The 15,902-nt window shown below is 30.2% G+C and overlaps 2 protein-coding genes across 3 annotated transcripts; one reads left to right on the top strand and one right to left on the bottom strand.

The window, feature by feature from the left end:
* Positions 1-537: 537 nt before the first annotated feature.
* On the top strand, positions 538-5,305 carry LOC111291226 (zinc finger CCCH domain-containing protein 48-like). The gene is made up of 9 exons (XM_022882862.2): positions 538-1,413; positions 1,499-1,594; positions 2,092-2,181; positions 2,301-2,402; positions 2,800-2,946; positions 3,075-3,194; positions 3,285-3,344; positions 4,749-4,846; positions 4,959-5,305. The coding sequence occupies exons 1-9, from the start codon at positions 967-969 to the stop codon at positions 5,092-5,094; spliced, it is 1,296 nt and encodes a 431-aa protein (XP_022738597.2). The 5' UTR covers positions 538-966; the 3' UTR covers positions 5,095-5,305.
* A 470-nt stretch (positions 5,306-5,775) lies between these two features.
* Positions 5,776-8,915, bottom strand: LOC111291228 (GroES-like zinc-binding alcohol dehydrogenase family protein). 2 transcript variants are annotated; one of them, XM_022882864.2, is made up of 6 exons: positions 8,704-8,915; positions 8,464-8,531; positions 7,873-8,109; positions 6,785-7,075; positions 6,371-6,558; positions 5,776-6,131 (listed from the first exon to the last, which is right to left on the bottom strand). In XM_022882864.2, exons 1-6 carry the CDS (start codon positions 8,804-8,806, stop codon positions 5,939-5,941), a joined length of 1,080 nt encoding a protein of 359 aa, XP_022738599.1. In that variant the 5' UTR covers positions 8,807-8,915; the 3' UTR covers positions 5,776-5,938. The 2 variants fall into 2 exon arrangements, with proteins under 2 accessions (XP_022738599.1, XP_089624283.1); XM_089768157.1 differs by lacking the exon at positions 8,464-8,531.
* Positions 8,916-15,902: the final 6,987 nt, after the last annotated feature.

Genomic DNA, 15,902 nt, shown 5'->3' with positions numbered 1-15,902 from the left:
AAATCAAATCTAAATCGATTTAAATCATTGTCGTTATCATTTTTAATAGTGGATTTTAGATTTCAAATTTGAGTTAGGCTTTTTTTTAATCATTTTTTAATTTTTCAATACATCTATTATCATCGTAGAAGATCTATTAATAAATTGTGAAAATTATTTTTGGCCCAAAAAAATTAAAAATTATACTTATCAAAAGTAATAAAAATATATTAAAAATTAATGAAAGGGAGCCGAACTTTCCAAATTCAGAAGTTGATAGGAATAACTTATGGTTTAACATCATGCAAATTTTCTCTTTCACTAAAAAAATCGGGGGTTTTCTTTTACCCTTTCGTTTTGAGATGGATTTTTTTTTTTTAATTTTGGATTTTTTTAAAGAATATTGAATTTTTAACTTTAGTGAGAATAATTTAATTATCATGATTTTGTATATATATATAAAGGCAATTGGGCCAAATTTGCTGGGTCAATTCAGGAAATGAAATAGGTCGGTCCAATTATTGGGCGTAGTTAATTCCTTAATCTAACCTTACTAGCAGTACTTATTTGAGGCTTCTAGTGGTGTGGTTGTTCAGGCAACAATTTGTGACACCACCAAATCTCCGCCGGGGTAATCCTGTAAAATTATACTAGTAAAAGCTGACGCGATCTTTTCTTGTATGTCTCCTCGTCATTCTTTCGCCATTCTTTTTGAGCTGCGTTTCACCTCCTCTCCCACGGGCCCGCAGCGCTCCGATTCTTTCCTAAAAGCAGTCTCTTTCTCTCTCTCTCTTTTTTTTTTTTTGCTCGCAATTGTTGCATCACCAAAGAAAAGGTTAAAGACAGATTTCGTTCGGGTTAGGGTTTCAGCGATTTCTTTCATGATCAGATTCTTTCCCACCAAGATTTCCTGTTCCTGTTCCCAAACAGACCAACTGAAGCTTCTTCCACTCAATCCGTTGTCACTGACACAAACAAAAGGCGATTATGGATTTAGACGGCAGCAACAGGAGCGTCTTCAACCGACTCGGAGGTCCATCAGCCGCACCAACGGACTCCTCCAAACACCAGAAAGTTTGTTACCATTGGCGGGCCGGTAAGTGCACCCGTTTCCCATGCCCTTTTTTGCACCGCGAACTGCCTCATCCTTCGGGCCCCGCCGCCTCCGCCGCTAACGGATCGGGTCACCCCAAACGTTTCGCCGATGATTCCGGATTCTCGGGTCCGGCCCCACGACGAGGCCCGAACTTCAATAATAATCATAATAAAAGTTGGGGGAGAATGGGGGCTAATAAGGTAGTTAGAAAAACGGAGAAAGTATGTAATTATTGGGTGCAAGGGAACTGTAATTACGGAGATAAGTGTAGGTTTTTACATTCTTGGAGTTTAGGTGAAGGTTTTACCATGTTGAATCACCTTGATGGGCACCAGAAAGTAAGTGTCGTTACTTTTTTTTTTTTTTTGTTATGTTAATTCTTGGGAGTATGTGACTCTGATGATGGGTTTGTTTTGTGGACAGGTTGTTACTGGAATTGCGTTGCCAGCAGGTATGGATAAGCTGTATACTGGGAGTAAAGATGAAACTGTGAGGGCTTGGGATACCAACTCCGGTCAGGTTGTAATTAACTTTGTTTCTTTCTCCTTTTTCTATTTGGACTTTTAATTTGGTTTTTAGCTTCTTGGAAAGAAAAGATAAGAAATTTATGTAAGTCTCCAAACTTGATTAAGCATGTGACTTTAATCAACTTCAAGAACAGAAATCTCCATAAAACTGTTCCTAAATTTTTAGTGTTATCCTGTGCTGTGTGATCAAATTATTTAAGAAAAAGAGGCCAAGAGGCAATTGCTTGGTAGAAGTGTCCATCTGCACAATGAGATAACTTAAAGGCCGCTGTTTATGTTTCTATGGAATTGCTAAATTGCTAAACATCCAAGAGATCATGCAGATTGCCTACTATTTTATTATGATGTGAAAGTAAAAGGAGAGTCAATTATAGATTGAAATTACTTTCAGTAGTCTTCATGTGTTAGTTTTTGTCAGCAATTATCTTTTAGGTAAATCCTCTTAATTATTATATTTTTGTCTGATGTTCCCTTTGGCCTTTAATGTAGTGTATGGGTGTGATCAATCTTGGTGGTGAAGTGGGTTGCATGATAAGTGAAGGTCCTTGGCTGTTTGTTGGCATACCGAATGTTGTCAAGGTAAGATTCGAGGCAAAGTCTCTACCAGTTGTTTCTTCTCTTTTATATTGTTATCTCATTAGAAATTAGAAGAGCAATAAGTTTTCCCATTGCTGGGCTCAACAACAATCATTTTGCAGGCATGGAACACCCAAACTAACCAAGAGCTTAGTCTTAGTGGACCTGTTGGGCAAGTATATACTATGGTTGTGGGTAATGATTTGCTTTTTGCTGGTACACAGGTAATGTTCTAAATATTAGTTTATTCTTCTAATTTTCTTTATTTCATTTGAAATTCCATGTTCACTGTGTGTGATCAGTCACCTTTCATCATTATGTTTTCTGTTATGGATTTTGCCATATTATTGTGCCATAATACCTTGTGAAATTGAGGTATGTTCTTTTTGGTGGTCTGACATTCATCGTCTCATAAAGTTGTCACTTACCTTGAAGGTGCTGTAATAGATGCAAACGGGCTTTTTCTAAAAGAGCCCAAGATTTTTGAGGAATCAAAATTGAAGTTTGTGCTGGATGATTCTCACTCTGGGAACATGCATACGTCATTTAATTTGCTACCATCTCTCTATTTCTCTAGCACTCTAGTACTTATCCTCAGGAAACAATATCTGTTTATTGCAGGACGGGACTATTTTGGCATGGAAATTTAACGCCATCACCAACAGCTTTGAACCAGCAGCATCACTTAAAGGTCATACCCTTGCAGTTGTATCTTTAGTTGTTGGAGCTAATAGACTATACTCTGGTTCCATGGACCATTCTATAAAGGTAAGGTAGTTTTAGTCTTGTATTTTCAACCCACCATTAATATTATGTTTTGCTGTTATTCCTTCATTTTCTTTTTTCTTTCGTAGAAGATTATCATTTTTACTAACATATTAGTTGTTTACTTTCAGCTCTGGAGTCTGGAAACTTTGCAGTGTCTACAGACTCTGACAGAGCACACTAATGTTGTGATGTCCTTGCTTTGCTGGGAACAATTTCTTTTATCTTGTTCATTGGACCAAACAATAAAGGTTTGTGCTATTTTAGGGTTATTCTATCTTTTTTTCTTATTTTGTTTTCCTGTCATTAAAGTTTAAGTTGTTTGAATTTTTTTTTTGCAGGTGTGGATGGCTACTGAGAATGGAATGTTGGAAGTAACATATACTCACAATGATGAACATGTATGTTGTTTCATTATTACATTATGCATGCTGCATTTTGATTTAACACAATTAGTTGTAAAAGGAAATGGATTTGAGGACAGAATGGTAGAAGTAAAAACTGAATGTAGAGGAGAGGAGATCACCGATGGTCTTTGCTTGTAGTTTAGGTTAGTTGTTAGAGGTGACAGTTACTGAAGAATGGGGGAATAAACTGTGGTGGGTAGTTATAGAAAGTGAAAATGACAAAACGCTACTTAGTGTTGTTGGATGTGTTAGAGAGAGAGATCCTCATGCTCTGGATTTGAGTTTTTTAAATTACTTTATGTGGCAAATTTTTGGGAGAATGGCTGGGATGGAGAAGAGAATGGTTGATTTTGAGAGGCTTTTAGACTGTATCAACTTGCTTTTCTAGCTAATATCAGAGTAGTTAATTTAGCCAGAATCTTTTTGAGTCTTGATGGTTCCACCTATGTTCTTTGGTTTAAGTTTCTCTTCTATGCTGAAAACAGTAATTTAGAGTCATAAGGGGAAAAGGAAAAAAGGGAGAAGATGCTAATTCTTATTGCAAAAGTTTTTTTTTTTTTTTTTCTGAAATTTATCTGAGTGTGAATTCCCTTTAAGGCATTAGGACCATAACTGAATACTGGTAAGGGCTTTTTTCCTTTTTCCTTCCCTTCTCCTCTGACAGCCATGGGATCTACAAAACCACTGATTCATATGTTGTGAGGTTTAAGGCTAATATGTTGAGAATTTGGAGAATTGAGTCTGCTTTTCAGGGTAGGGATAATCTCCAATGTTTTGGTGATCTTAGCAAAAGAGTTGAAGAATATGGATGACCCAAAGTACCGTCCAAGTTTCATATATGATTGAGCAAGTCTTGACCAGTACACTGACCCAAGCTCTTTTTGGAGTTTTATTTCACCATAAAAACCCCCTTTGGATTATTTATTAATTACAGGTGTCAGTAAAAGCCAGGTAGAGTAGGAAGTTTGCTTTCAATCTAGACAAACTGTATTTGGAACTTTGACTTGAACTTACACTACTTGGATGTAGATTGTAAGATGAATACATGAGGATGAAATTTAATCTGTTTAGTCAGGTCTGTTTCTAAAAGTTTCTTGGATTTGTTGTAAGTCAGGATAGCTTGATCTTCAATATTCATGCTTCTATTCTAGATATACATCGTTGTCAAAGCTTGGTTTTGTTCATTGTAGTGCAAAATGCAAATGTTTCGAGTTTTTCTTGTTTCTCTGTTGGTTTAATGGCCCAAAAGAACGTCAGGATGTCGGTTTAATGCCCCAAAAAGAACTTCAGGAAGATTTTCATATAGTAAATGGTTTCATTTCTGTCTTCCAGCTTTTTAATTTTATTTCCTAGGATCTTGTGCATTGTTTAACACGAACTGTTGGTTGCTCTTTCCAGGGCCTGCTTAATCTTCGCGGAATGCATGACTCAGAATCCAAGCCTGTCTTGCTGTGTGCATGCAATGACAATTCTGTCAAGCTCTATGATCTGCCCTCGTAAGTTTTAATGGAGACTTGCTTTTATCTTAGTGCACATTTGTTGTTTCACCTTCTTGGGTCCTTTCATGCTGCTTATGGAAATATTGTTTTCCTATCCTTATGATTGAAGGTTCTCGGAGAGGGGTAAAACTTTTGCTAAGCAGGAAATTCGAACCATTGAGGTAGGCCCTGGGGGCCTGTTTTTCACCGGCGATGGAACTGGTTTTAGAGTGTGGAAGTGGGCAGAACCAATTGCGAAGCCCTGATGCATTCCACCATTTGATAACATATTCATCATTATGTATTTTCGCTGATTTTTTTTTTTTCATCCTTTTGTTTTGGTCTTTTGTAGTATTGAGTTTGCGGGAGAAATTACGAGTTAGAGAAAACAATTTTGGGTTCCTGGTGTAATGTTTATTAGCACCAAACCCTTCACCATGGTGTCATAAGTAAATATAAAGAACACTTGATAACTCAGATTATAGCAGCATTATGATTCAATAGCAGTTGGGAATGATTAGATGTGGTGTGCCAAATTGAATTGGAATTTTAGAGGATGGCGTTGTAGATAAAACAACCGATTTCTCCAACTGCTTTCCCTGTTTACTGTGCCGTTTTTTTCCCTTTTTTTCAGTATGTTCTCTGCTTTTGGAATGAATTATATGAATTATACTGGCTGATGGTTTTCTTATGTAGTCTGAGCAAATTCATACCACTAAACAAATGGAAGAAGCAAATCTCTGTTTTGTGTCTTTATGGTGGATGTCTTGTGCTTTCATATCAAAAGATAAATCTTTTGAACTGTACTTTTGAAAGTAGAAAATGAGTAACAAAATTAATAATGAATCATATAGCCGTGTAACAAAACAAAACAAAAGTATTATCATGATCATCCGTTGTTCACCAGATGCCAAACTAAGTAGCTCAGAAATGTCTCACGAAAAATCTGCGAAAACATTAAATTTATTACATATACGGCAAAGTATTTAAAGAAGCCCATTGTGTAGTTAGTTTCCACTTTCCATACGATACTATTTTATTAGAATAAAGTCTTTCTTCACTCAACCTATCTTAAATGTTCACATAAAAGTATCGTTTATCTCGATGAAGTCACAGATTAAACATGACCTTAATGGCATTGCCACCACGAGCACTGGTTTCAAAAGCTTCTTCTACCTCTTTCTGAGAAAACCCAAACCTGTGGGTTATTAGAGGCTTCACATCAATCTTGCCACTTCTTAGAAACTCAAGGCACAAAGGCCATGTGTTCTTATATCGGAAGATTCCAATAACATCAACCTCCCTGCATTTCAACCATCATCCAATTTGCGGTGAAGGAGCAAAATAGTTAAAAGACTCCAGAAATCATACCTTTAATATCTACCCCCAATTCTCTCCACAAATCATTGTAACACATGCAATTTTCATTTGTAAGTATTAGCTTCCAACAATTTACCATGTCTAATTTCCAACAATCAATCACAACTAAACCACACATAATGCTTAACCACCATTAGTTGAATAAATCACTAAAATAAGTACCTTGTAGCAGCTGGAGTGAGTGGGACAGTCATCTCCGTATGGCCCATTCCCACAAGGCAAACCTTGCCACCAGCACTAGTAGCAGTCAGTGCAGTTGACATCGTTTTGTTTAAGCCCGCACAATCAAAGCTTACATCCACTCCTGCTCCCATTGCTTTACATATTCTTTCAACTTCTTCAGGTATGTCCTGTAATATAATGGAATTAGAACATAATTAGATCATAAAACTATCTAAAAGTCAGATAATGGAGTAAAAGATCCTCATGACGTTATATATTTGACAAACCTTAAAATAAATTTGAATAAAAACATGACATTTTAAATAATGCTGATTCAAAAGTAATTGAATTGAAAAGAATTTCTAGGCATTTTTGCTAGGCCAAAGAAAAAGGAACTTCAAAGATGTTATGAACCTGCATATTAGTTGATACTTTAACAACCTCATCAGCACCAAGATCCTTGGCAACAGATAGTCGATTATCATTCACATCTACAATGACAATTCTAGGCGCCCCAAAAGCCCGAGCTGCCAACATTGTAACAAGCCCTATAGGTCCTGCCCCCATAACCAACACATTTGTTTCTGGACCAATATTAGCTCGGCGACAGGCATGAACCCCTACACTCAAGGGCTCACACATAGCCCCTTCTTCCAAGCTCACATTGTCTGGCAGTTTGAAACACAAATATGCCGGATGCACAACCTACATTGGACATCAACTTATACATTATCTTAAAGTCCAAAAGATTTGATTCCATCAAATTCATTTCCAATCTCTCTAGTAAAAATGCAAACGAAAATGACCAACATGCATACAATATGCAGCTGATGAATGTTTACTTCTGAATAAGAAAGCCATTACATTCTCATCTAGTCCCCTAGCATGATATCAGGCATGAACATTAGCCAAACCTTTAAAACCAACTTGACTGTAGGACAAATCTCCCATGTTTATGCTAGCTTTGAAGATGATCACATAGTTAGATATTTTTCATAATGCTTCTTTTTTTCTTTCGAGAATATAATTCTTATACTCTACAATGTAGGAAAAGTCTTAGCGAGTTAGTGTTGTAAGGTCCCACATCAAGCATGACTTTATTTATAAGAAAATGACATTTAGAACTACAAGAAACATTACATTCAACAGAGACCATAATATAAACAACTAAATGAGTTAGTAAAGGTAACAATTTTAGACACAAGGATCCCAATTTACATTTTCAATTGTATCCTTGAAGCCTTAGGAATCTGAAAATCGAAAATTACCCATTAATAAACCTCTAAAATAAAACTTGAGACTTTTTGGATCAAGGACCCCTAATAAAATATTGTCGCTGTAATGGCTATGCAGCACTATTAGTTTCACACATGATGATTTACTTAATAAACATCAGGTAGTCAGTATAGCAGTTAAGCACAAACAAGTTAAACTTTTAGTAGCAAAATGAAGCACCAATAAATAAACTAGAACCTATGCTGAAATGCAGCTTATAGGTTAACCTGATGGGCAAGAGAACCATGAACTGGTGGAGTGGCAAAAAACTTCATTTCGGGGCATAGATTGTATCGACCTTCCTTGCAAAGATCACATCGCCAGCAACTGATCCCTGGTTCCAAAGCCACACGGTCTCCAGGCACTAAATTCTTGACTTCACTGCCAACCTCCTCTATGATTCCCGCACACTCATGCCCAATCACCATTGGTTCTTTCACCACAAAATCGGCCAATCTCAATGTCTAAAAAGACATAAAAAAATTACAAATAAACTAACGGCAAAGATAAGAAAAAGGATGCGCAATTCATTTTCGTCATTTACCCTGATTCATTTTTATCATTATCCATTTGATTGGCAAAGAAATGAAGGTAAGGGACAGAAAAGCAGTTATCATAATTACTGTTAAATACTATTGTTTAGAAAAGGAAGCAAATTTACTCAAGTCAAATACTTGTAATAAGACCAAAAATTCTGTCTTTGATTCATTTGTTAGAGTCTCAGCAAGAGAACTATCAAAATCTGGTAAGTCTTAGTAAGAATAATATTTGATTAATTCATATTAGAAGAGCAAGAAGTAGGTGAGAGAAGGATACACCTTCAGGAAGTGAACATCACTTCCACATATGCCAACAGCTTTCATCCTAACTTTGACATCATGGGGTCCTTAAAATAAATATTGACCAAGAACACAAAGAGAAGTAATCAATAAATAAGAAAGAAAATGAGCAAAAGGGTTATCTGAAAACTTAGTCATAATTCATAAAATTTAAAAATGAAATAAACACAAAGAACACAGAATGAAAAAAAAGGTTAATACTGATCATGAATATCGTACCAAGAGGAGGGAGCTTGAATGGTTGAATCTTGAGGGTGTTGAGACCCACTAGCCAAGCAGCCATGTTTTCTTCTTCTTCATGAGATTTCCCTCCTTTACCCATTTTCTTCCTTTCGTTCTGTGGACACTCACAAGTCACAAACTGGACTTTGTTCAGAAAGAACTAGATTTATAGGCTTAAAAGTGTTTAGTATTTCTGCAAGTATCCCTTTAAAAAATGTTTGTGACTGACATTATTTTATAAAGCGGGTCCCTTCTTTTTGTGGCAGTTATTCAGTAAATCCAAACACGCTACTATCTAACCTTTATCCTTTCTATCTTAGTATCTTATCTTTATCCTTTCTATCTTATCTTAATCCTTTCATTTAAGTTTGATAGCCTAAAACGTAACATAATAATATAAAATTAATTCGAATAAAAAATATAAAAATAATATAATTTAAAATTTTAATAAAAAATATAAATAAATTTAATAAAATTAAAAATATATTTTATATTTTTATATCAACATAAATTATAATATATAATTTTTATATAAAATATTATACAAATATATAAATTATTAATATTTTATACAATACAAATACATAAATTATTATATTTACTTTCATTAATAGCATTAGTTTACAGAAAATATATACAAATATGAATTCGTGCCTTGATTATCATCTCGTTTTATATTCGTGGTATATGTAAAAAGAATGATTAAATTATAAAAAAGATTAGTCAATTTTTTAGTATGCAATGATTTGATCCAAAAGACGAGGATTATTTTTAATTTTATAAAATTAGATATTAAATATTTATAAATTATTTATTTTATTTTTAAAATTACATTTAAAATTTAACTTAAATATTTTATAAATTAATAAGTGTCATTATTTAGTTGATTAATCTAAATTATTTTTATTTTATTTTTTCCTTTTTTTCCTATTTATTCTTTTTCTTTTTTTAATTTTTCTTTTTTTTTCCTTATTTTCTTTTTTTTTTGAATAAATAAAAAATATAGTTTTCGTAAAAAATAGTTTTTGAAAAATCAATTTACATTTTAAAAAAATAAATTTAACTCTTAACTATAAAAACTATTTTACATTAAATATTTTTTAATTATTAAATTTAAATAAAATTTTTTTCTTTTTTTCATTTTCCATTTTTGTCTTCTCATTTTTGTCTTTTCTTCTCTCTTTTTTTATTTTTTTATTTTTTTCCTTTTTCTTGTCGAGAGGAAGAACAAAAGAAAAGAAGAGAAAAAATAAAAATAAAGACAATGGATAAATTATATTTCTAATAATTTTTTTTCAAGAAAACTTAACTATTTTTTTAGAGAAACCATTTTTAAAAAATAATTTGAGATATCAATTATATAATTTATTTTAAATTTAAATTATCAAAAAACAAGAAAGCAAATGAAAAAGAAAGAAAATAATAGGAAAAAATAGTGAAAAAATATTTTTCATAAAAGTTAAATTTAAAAATATTTAGTTTATTTAGAAAATAAATTGATTTTCTAAAACAATTTATTATTCTATTAAAAGATAAATTTAAAAGAATAAAATTAACTACTATCTATAAACATTATTATAGAATATTTACTTTTTAGTTAAAAAATTTTTGAATACATTTATATAAAAAACTATAATCTTAAATTATTATTATTATTATTATTTTAAAGAATAATAATTTTGATTAATAAAAAAAATTAGTTTATTATATTATTAATTTGCACATAACAAAAATAGTGAAAAATAAAAATCATTCAATCATATTCTTAATTAATTATTACATACATTAAACATAAGATAAGATTAAATGATATTATTTAATCTAATTTAATCATTTTTAAGATGTGTTTGGTACAAAAGATTATGATAAAATAAGATAAGATATTATGATTATTATTAAATTAAATAATATCATCTTATCTTGTATTTGATGTATGCAAAAATTAAGATATGATAACTTATTTATTGATCAAAATTATCATTTTTCAAAATTTTATATAATTTAAAATATTGATATAATTTTTAAGGGTATAATAGTATATATAAGTTTAATCCTATTGATTAAAAAAATTCTCTCAATTTTGGAAGGATTGAATCATCATATACTAAGAAGATGATTAATTCTCCTTATAATTAATTATTATGCTATTCTATTCATCATCCTATTTATCAAACATTACCTTATAATATTATATCAACATATATTATCTATAATTTTGTGAACCTAAGGCACATTTAATTATATAAATAACATGACTGCCTGGATTTTATATTAGAGATATGAAAATTACTTCCTTTGTATATAAATCAGCCATTAATTAAGAAAAGAGAATCTAAATGTTTTTAAGTAAATTAAAGTTTACCAATTTATAAAACACTTCAAATTTATGATGTCAAGGATATTATGTTGTGTTATATTTAGATAATTCTTTCAATAATTTCATATCAAATTCTTGTTAAGTTAAATACATTATAAAAATTTTTCATATCCTAACGTTTAGTTATACTGACAGTCAAATTTCATTAGTAAAAGAGATTTTTACTGATGATTTTTATTATCGTCATAATATATCATACTTATACCAATACATTATTTAATTGTCGGTATAAATAAACTTTTATGACAGTATCTGACTATCCATCAGTATAAATATGTTATATACTAATGGTTATTAATGTAACCGTCGGTATAGGCTCAAAACAAAAAAAAAAAAAAATTTGTTGGCTTGCAAAAAATTGAATGAGATTATTAAAGGCGTTTTAGACAAAAAACACCTTCAATAATCTATTCAAAAAAATTTGAAGAAAGATTATTGAAGGCATTTTTAGCCAAAAATGCCTTCAATAATCCATACAAAAAATTTTTGTATGGATTATTTACTGATAGTCAAATTTCATCTGTAAAAAAAATTTTTATCGACAGATTTTTAATACCGTCAGAATATAGCATACTTATACCGATACTTTATTTAACTGTTGGTATAAATAAATTTTTTCTAATGATATATGACTATCCATTAGTATAAGTATATTATATACTTACGGTTATTAACGTAACCGTTAATATAGGCTCAAAAAAACTATTGGCTTACAAAAAATTGAATAAGATTATTAAAGGTGTTTTTGGCAAAAAACACTTTCAATAATTCATTCAAAAAATTTTAGAGAAGGATTATTAAAAGCGTTTTTGGCCAAAAATACCTTCAATAATTTATTCAAAATTTTTACAGGAGATTATTGAAGGTATTTTTAGCTAAAAATACCTTAAATAATCCCTTACAAAAAATTAAATATGATTATTTAAGGTATTTTGGCTAAAAATGCCTTGAATAATCCATTAACAAAAATACTGGAGCAGCTCAGTTGGTTATAACATACGACTATTAATCATAAGGTCGTAGGTTTGATCTTTTCCTTTAGGATTTTGAGGGTTTTTTAAGGAATTATTGAAGGCATTTTTAGTTAAAAACGTCTTGAATAATCTTTTACAAAAAATTAAATAGGATTATTAAGGTGTTTTTTTACCAAAAATGCCTTGAATAATCCCCTTCAATTTTTCTGAGAGAATTATTTAAGGTATTTTTTTGTCAAAAATGCATTGAATAATTCATTAACAAAAATATTAGAGCAGCTCAGTTGGTTAGAGCATACGACTATTAACCATAAGGTCATAGATTTGATCTTTTCTTCTAGCATTTTGAGGGTTTTTCAAAAGATTATTAAAGATATTTTTGATCAAAAACGTATTGAATAATCTCTTATAAAAAAATTGAATAATCTATTAACAAAAATACTATAGCAGTTCAATCGATTAGAGTTTATAGCTATTAACCATAAGATTGTAGGTTTGATTCTTTCCTTTTTTAAGAAATTATTAAATGTGTTTTTGATCAAAAATATCTTAAATAGGGATTGAATCTACGACCTTATGATTAATAATCATATGTTTTAACCGACTAAGCTACTTCGATGTTTTTGTTAATAGATTATTCAAAATATTTTTGATCAGAAACACCTTGAATAACCATAAGGTCATAGATTTAATCTTTCCTTCTAGCGTTTTAAAGATTTTTTAAGGGATTATTAAAGATGTTTTTGGTCAAAAATGCATTGAATAATCCCTTACAAAAAATTGAATAGGATTATTCAATGCGTTTTTGGCCAAAAATGCCTTGAATAATCTGTTAACAAAAACACTTAAGCAATTCAATCGGTTAGAGCATATAGCTATTAACCATAAGGTCGTAGGTTTGATTATTTCCTTTTTTAAGGGATTATTAAAGGTTTTTTTAATCAAAAACACCTTAAATAGGGATTGAACCTACAATCTTATGGTTAATGATCATATGTTTTAACCGACTAAGCTACTTCGATGTTTTTGTTAATAGATTATTCAAGATATTTTTAGTCATAAACACCTTGATAACCTTATTAAATGTTTTATAAGGGATTATTCAAGACGTTTCTAGTAAAAAATGCCTTGAATAATAAAAAGAATGGCAAGCTAATGAATTTAAATCATTTTCTTTACCTCCACCTCTCACCGACTCTACATACTTAATCTCTACCTCTCACCGGCTCTATATACTTAATCTCCACCTCTCACCAACTTTTTTCATCTCTCACCGACTCTAGAAAACTTAAACCTATCAGCACCCATTTTATTTTAGAGCTAAATCAAAGCTAAAGCATCAAAACTCTTGTCATTTCTCAAAGGTATTTTTCATTTTTTGCATTTCAATTTTATGTCATCAAGCATGCCTTTTTTTTTTTAATATTTTTTGCTGTATTAAATGAATCTAGGCTCAATCTTTTTCACCTCAAAATGTAAATAAGGGCTTGAAAATGTTATTAGCAGTACTATTTTTGTTAATGGAACAGCTTTAATAAAAAAACAGAAGAAAACTTCATCTATTCTACTATGAATTGGTGGCCTCTTGATAAATGAGACTATGGAATATGTAGCTGGGGAATAGCTTCTCTTCTTAATCTAGTAAATAGCTTATCTTTAGGCCTTTCAGATAAAACCATCACAAAAAAATCATTCTTTATAAAATTTTAATGCTTGCTTCGCTTTTACAAGAATTTCTTAAATAATAGTCTAGCTAATCAAGAAATGAATTGTGTGGCTCTGGCATTAGAACAAGAGTTGCAGCAGATCAATATGTATCTGATGTGAATAATCTTCAAAATATTGTTCAAAATATATATAGCGGATTTGAGGTTCAGTCATTAGTAATAGCACTAGGAGGATTCTTTGATGCAAACCTCAAGCATCATGTTTGTAGACATTCAATCATAGATATTGATTTTTTTTCTGGATTTGGTACAATGATGTTAGTTCTTGACTTATTTTAAATTTGTGGATTATAAAATAATTTGGTTGTTGTTTTATTTCAAATGTTATTAAATACTTTTACTTTTTTTTTTGTATTTTTACTCTATTTGAAATCATATCATATTATGATTGTAAATAAATTAATATTAATAATTAAAAATATAATTAAAAAAAATGCCTTAAAATTTATACCAATGCATTTTACTATTGAAATATTTCAGGCTATACTGACAAACATTAACCATCAGTATAAGTAAGAAATATTAAAACATACAAATCTATACAGATGAATGTTAACCGTCGGTAAAAAGTATAATGGTTTAATACACAACAGATGTTATACTAATAAATATATATTTACTAATGGTCTTGAACTATAAGTATATCTTTGTAGGCTATTTTTACATCTTAAAAACTATCAGTAAAAGTCTATACTGATAAGAGATATACTAACGGTTAAAAATTCATCGAAATACATATTTTAATCAATGATATAGAGTTTATGATACTATACTAAAAAATTTTGAAGTTTTATTGATACTTTTTTAACATTACTATATGTCAGATTTCTTATAGCAATATTGCTTTACATTTCAACTTATTCGCTCTTTATAAGTTACATATTGCTTTACATTTTAACTTAATCACTTTATAATACCTTCAAATTCAGTGGGACATAATTTTTTTTTTGGCTCAATTACATAAAGTAATACTTAATTACTTTGTAATTTATTTTATTTATATTTTTTTCCAAGACTGTGTGACTTTTATTTCCAAATAAGCTTTAGACTGTTTCTTCTCACCAAAACCAGAAATCGTGTTCATCTTTAATTTTGCACGCACTTACATAAAAGTCATTCCAAAGCAAAGGCTTTTTATTCCTTCTTTCTTCTTTTTTTTTTTTTAATCCCTTATCCAAGTCTTTTGCAAAAGTAAGTTTTTTTTGCAATTTTTTATTATTTGCAAAATGAGTATGAATGTGAATTTTGTCATTTCAAGTTTCTGAGTTTTTTATTATTTTGTAATTTCAAGTTTTCAATTTTTTTTTTCAAGAAAGGATATAGTTTTTATAAGAAGAAAAGAAGAAGGAGATCTTGTATCTTTAAAAATCAAAGGGTGATAGATAGTTTTCAAATTTTTTATTTCTCTTTCTTTTTTCCTTTTTTTTTTTTTTTATTCTTTATATCCAAGTCTTAAATGCATTCTTTATCCAAGGCAAGTTTTTGAGATTTTTTATTATTTTAAAACTGATTATGAATGTGAATTTTGTAATTTCAAGTTTTTTATTTTTATTTTTTTGAGAAATGGTCTGAATCAGATTTTATCATTTATCATTTAAAAAAAAAAGTATGACTTAGATTTTATCATTTATCATTAGAAGAAAAAAAAAAGCTTTTGATGGCTGTAAATGCCATGGTAATTACACTTACCTCAACCTTCTTTGATTTTTTTCTTTTTCTATTTCTTCATTTTTGATGTGTTGAAAATTTTGGAGTAATAAAAACTTTTTTTTTTTTACCTGAACCCAAATCCCTAATTTTGAACTTAATTTCTTCCTAGATTTGTAGTAAAAAATCACATATACTAACCCAGAAAACACATGAAAAGTCCAATTAGTTAAAACCTTTGAACCATCTAAAAAAAATTTACCCTCCAATATATATATTGATCAAACCCAAACTCATTATGTTTTCTTTAGCGAACTCTAAAATTAAACACGTATTAAAAACCTAAAAAATTGAATATTGATCAGTAAATCAATATTCATGATATGTGTAATAGTAAAACCAAATCAAAATTCACAAAGGAGATAATAAAAAGAAGAGTGTAGCTATAAAAGATTAAGCAAGTACAGAGGA

Source organism: Durio zibethinus, chromosome 11 (assembly GCF_047325235.1).
Source record: "Durio zibethinus cultivar Kanyao isolate XHJ-2024 chromosome 11, ASM4732523v1, whole genome shotgun sequence".
In the NCBI taxonomy this organism is placed as follows: Eukaryota; Viridiplantae; Streptophyta; class Magnoliopsida; order Malvales; family Malvaceae; genus Durio; species Durio zibethinus.
Note: the sequence above shows the minus strand (reverse complement) of the source record. Positions and strands in the feature narration are given on the sequence as shown.

Bases quoted from the DNA above. Each gene is read 5' to 3' on its own strand.
- LOC111291228 (XM_022882864.2), bottom strand. From the start codon at position 8,806: ATGGGTAAAGGAGGGAAATCTCATGAAGAAGAAGAAAACATGGCTGCT. The intron at 8,532-8,703 runs GTACGATATTCA...ATTTATTTTAAG, and splicing joins ATTCAAGCTCCCTCCTCTTG to GACCCCATGATGTCAAAGTT. The intron at 6,559-6,784 runs GTTCATAACATC...ATTATATTACAG, and splicing joins AAGTATCAACTAATATGCAG to GACATACCTGAAGAAGTTGA.
- LOC111291226 (XM_022882862.2), top strand. From the start codon at position 967: ATGGATTTAGACGGCAGCAACAGGAGCGTCTTCAACCGACTCGGAGGT. The intron at 3,195-3,284 runs GTTTGTGCTATT...TTTTTTTTGCAG, and splicing joins CATTGGACCAAACAATAAAG to GTGTGGATGGCTACTGAGAA. The intron at 4,847-4,958 runs GTAAGTTTTAAT...TTATGATTGAAG, and splicing joins AAGCTCTATGATCTGCCCTC to GTTCTCGGAGAGGGGTAAAA.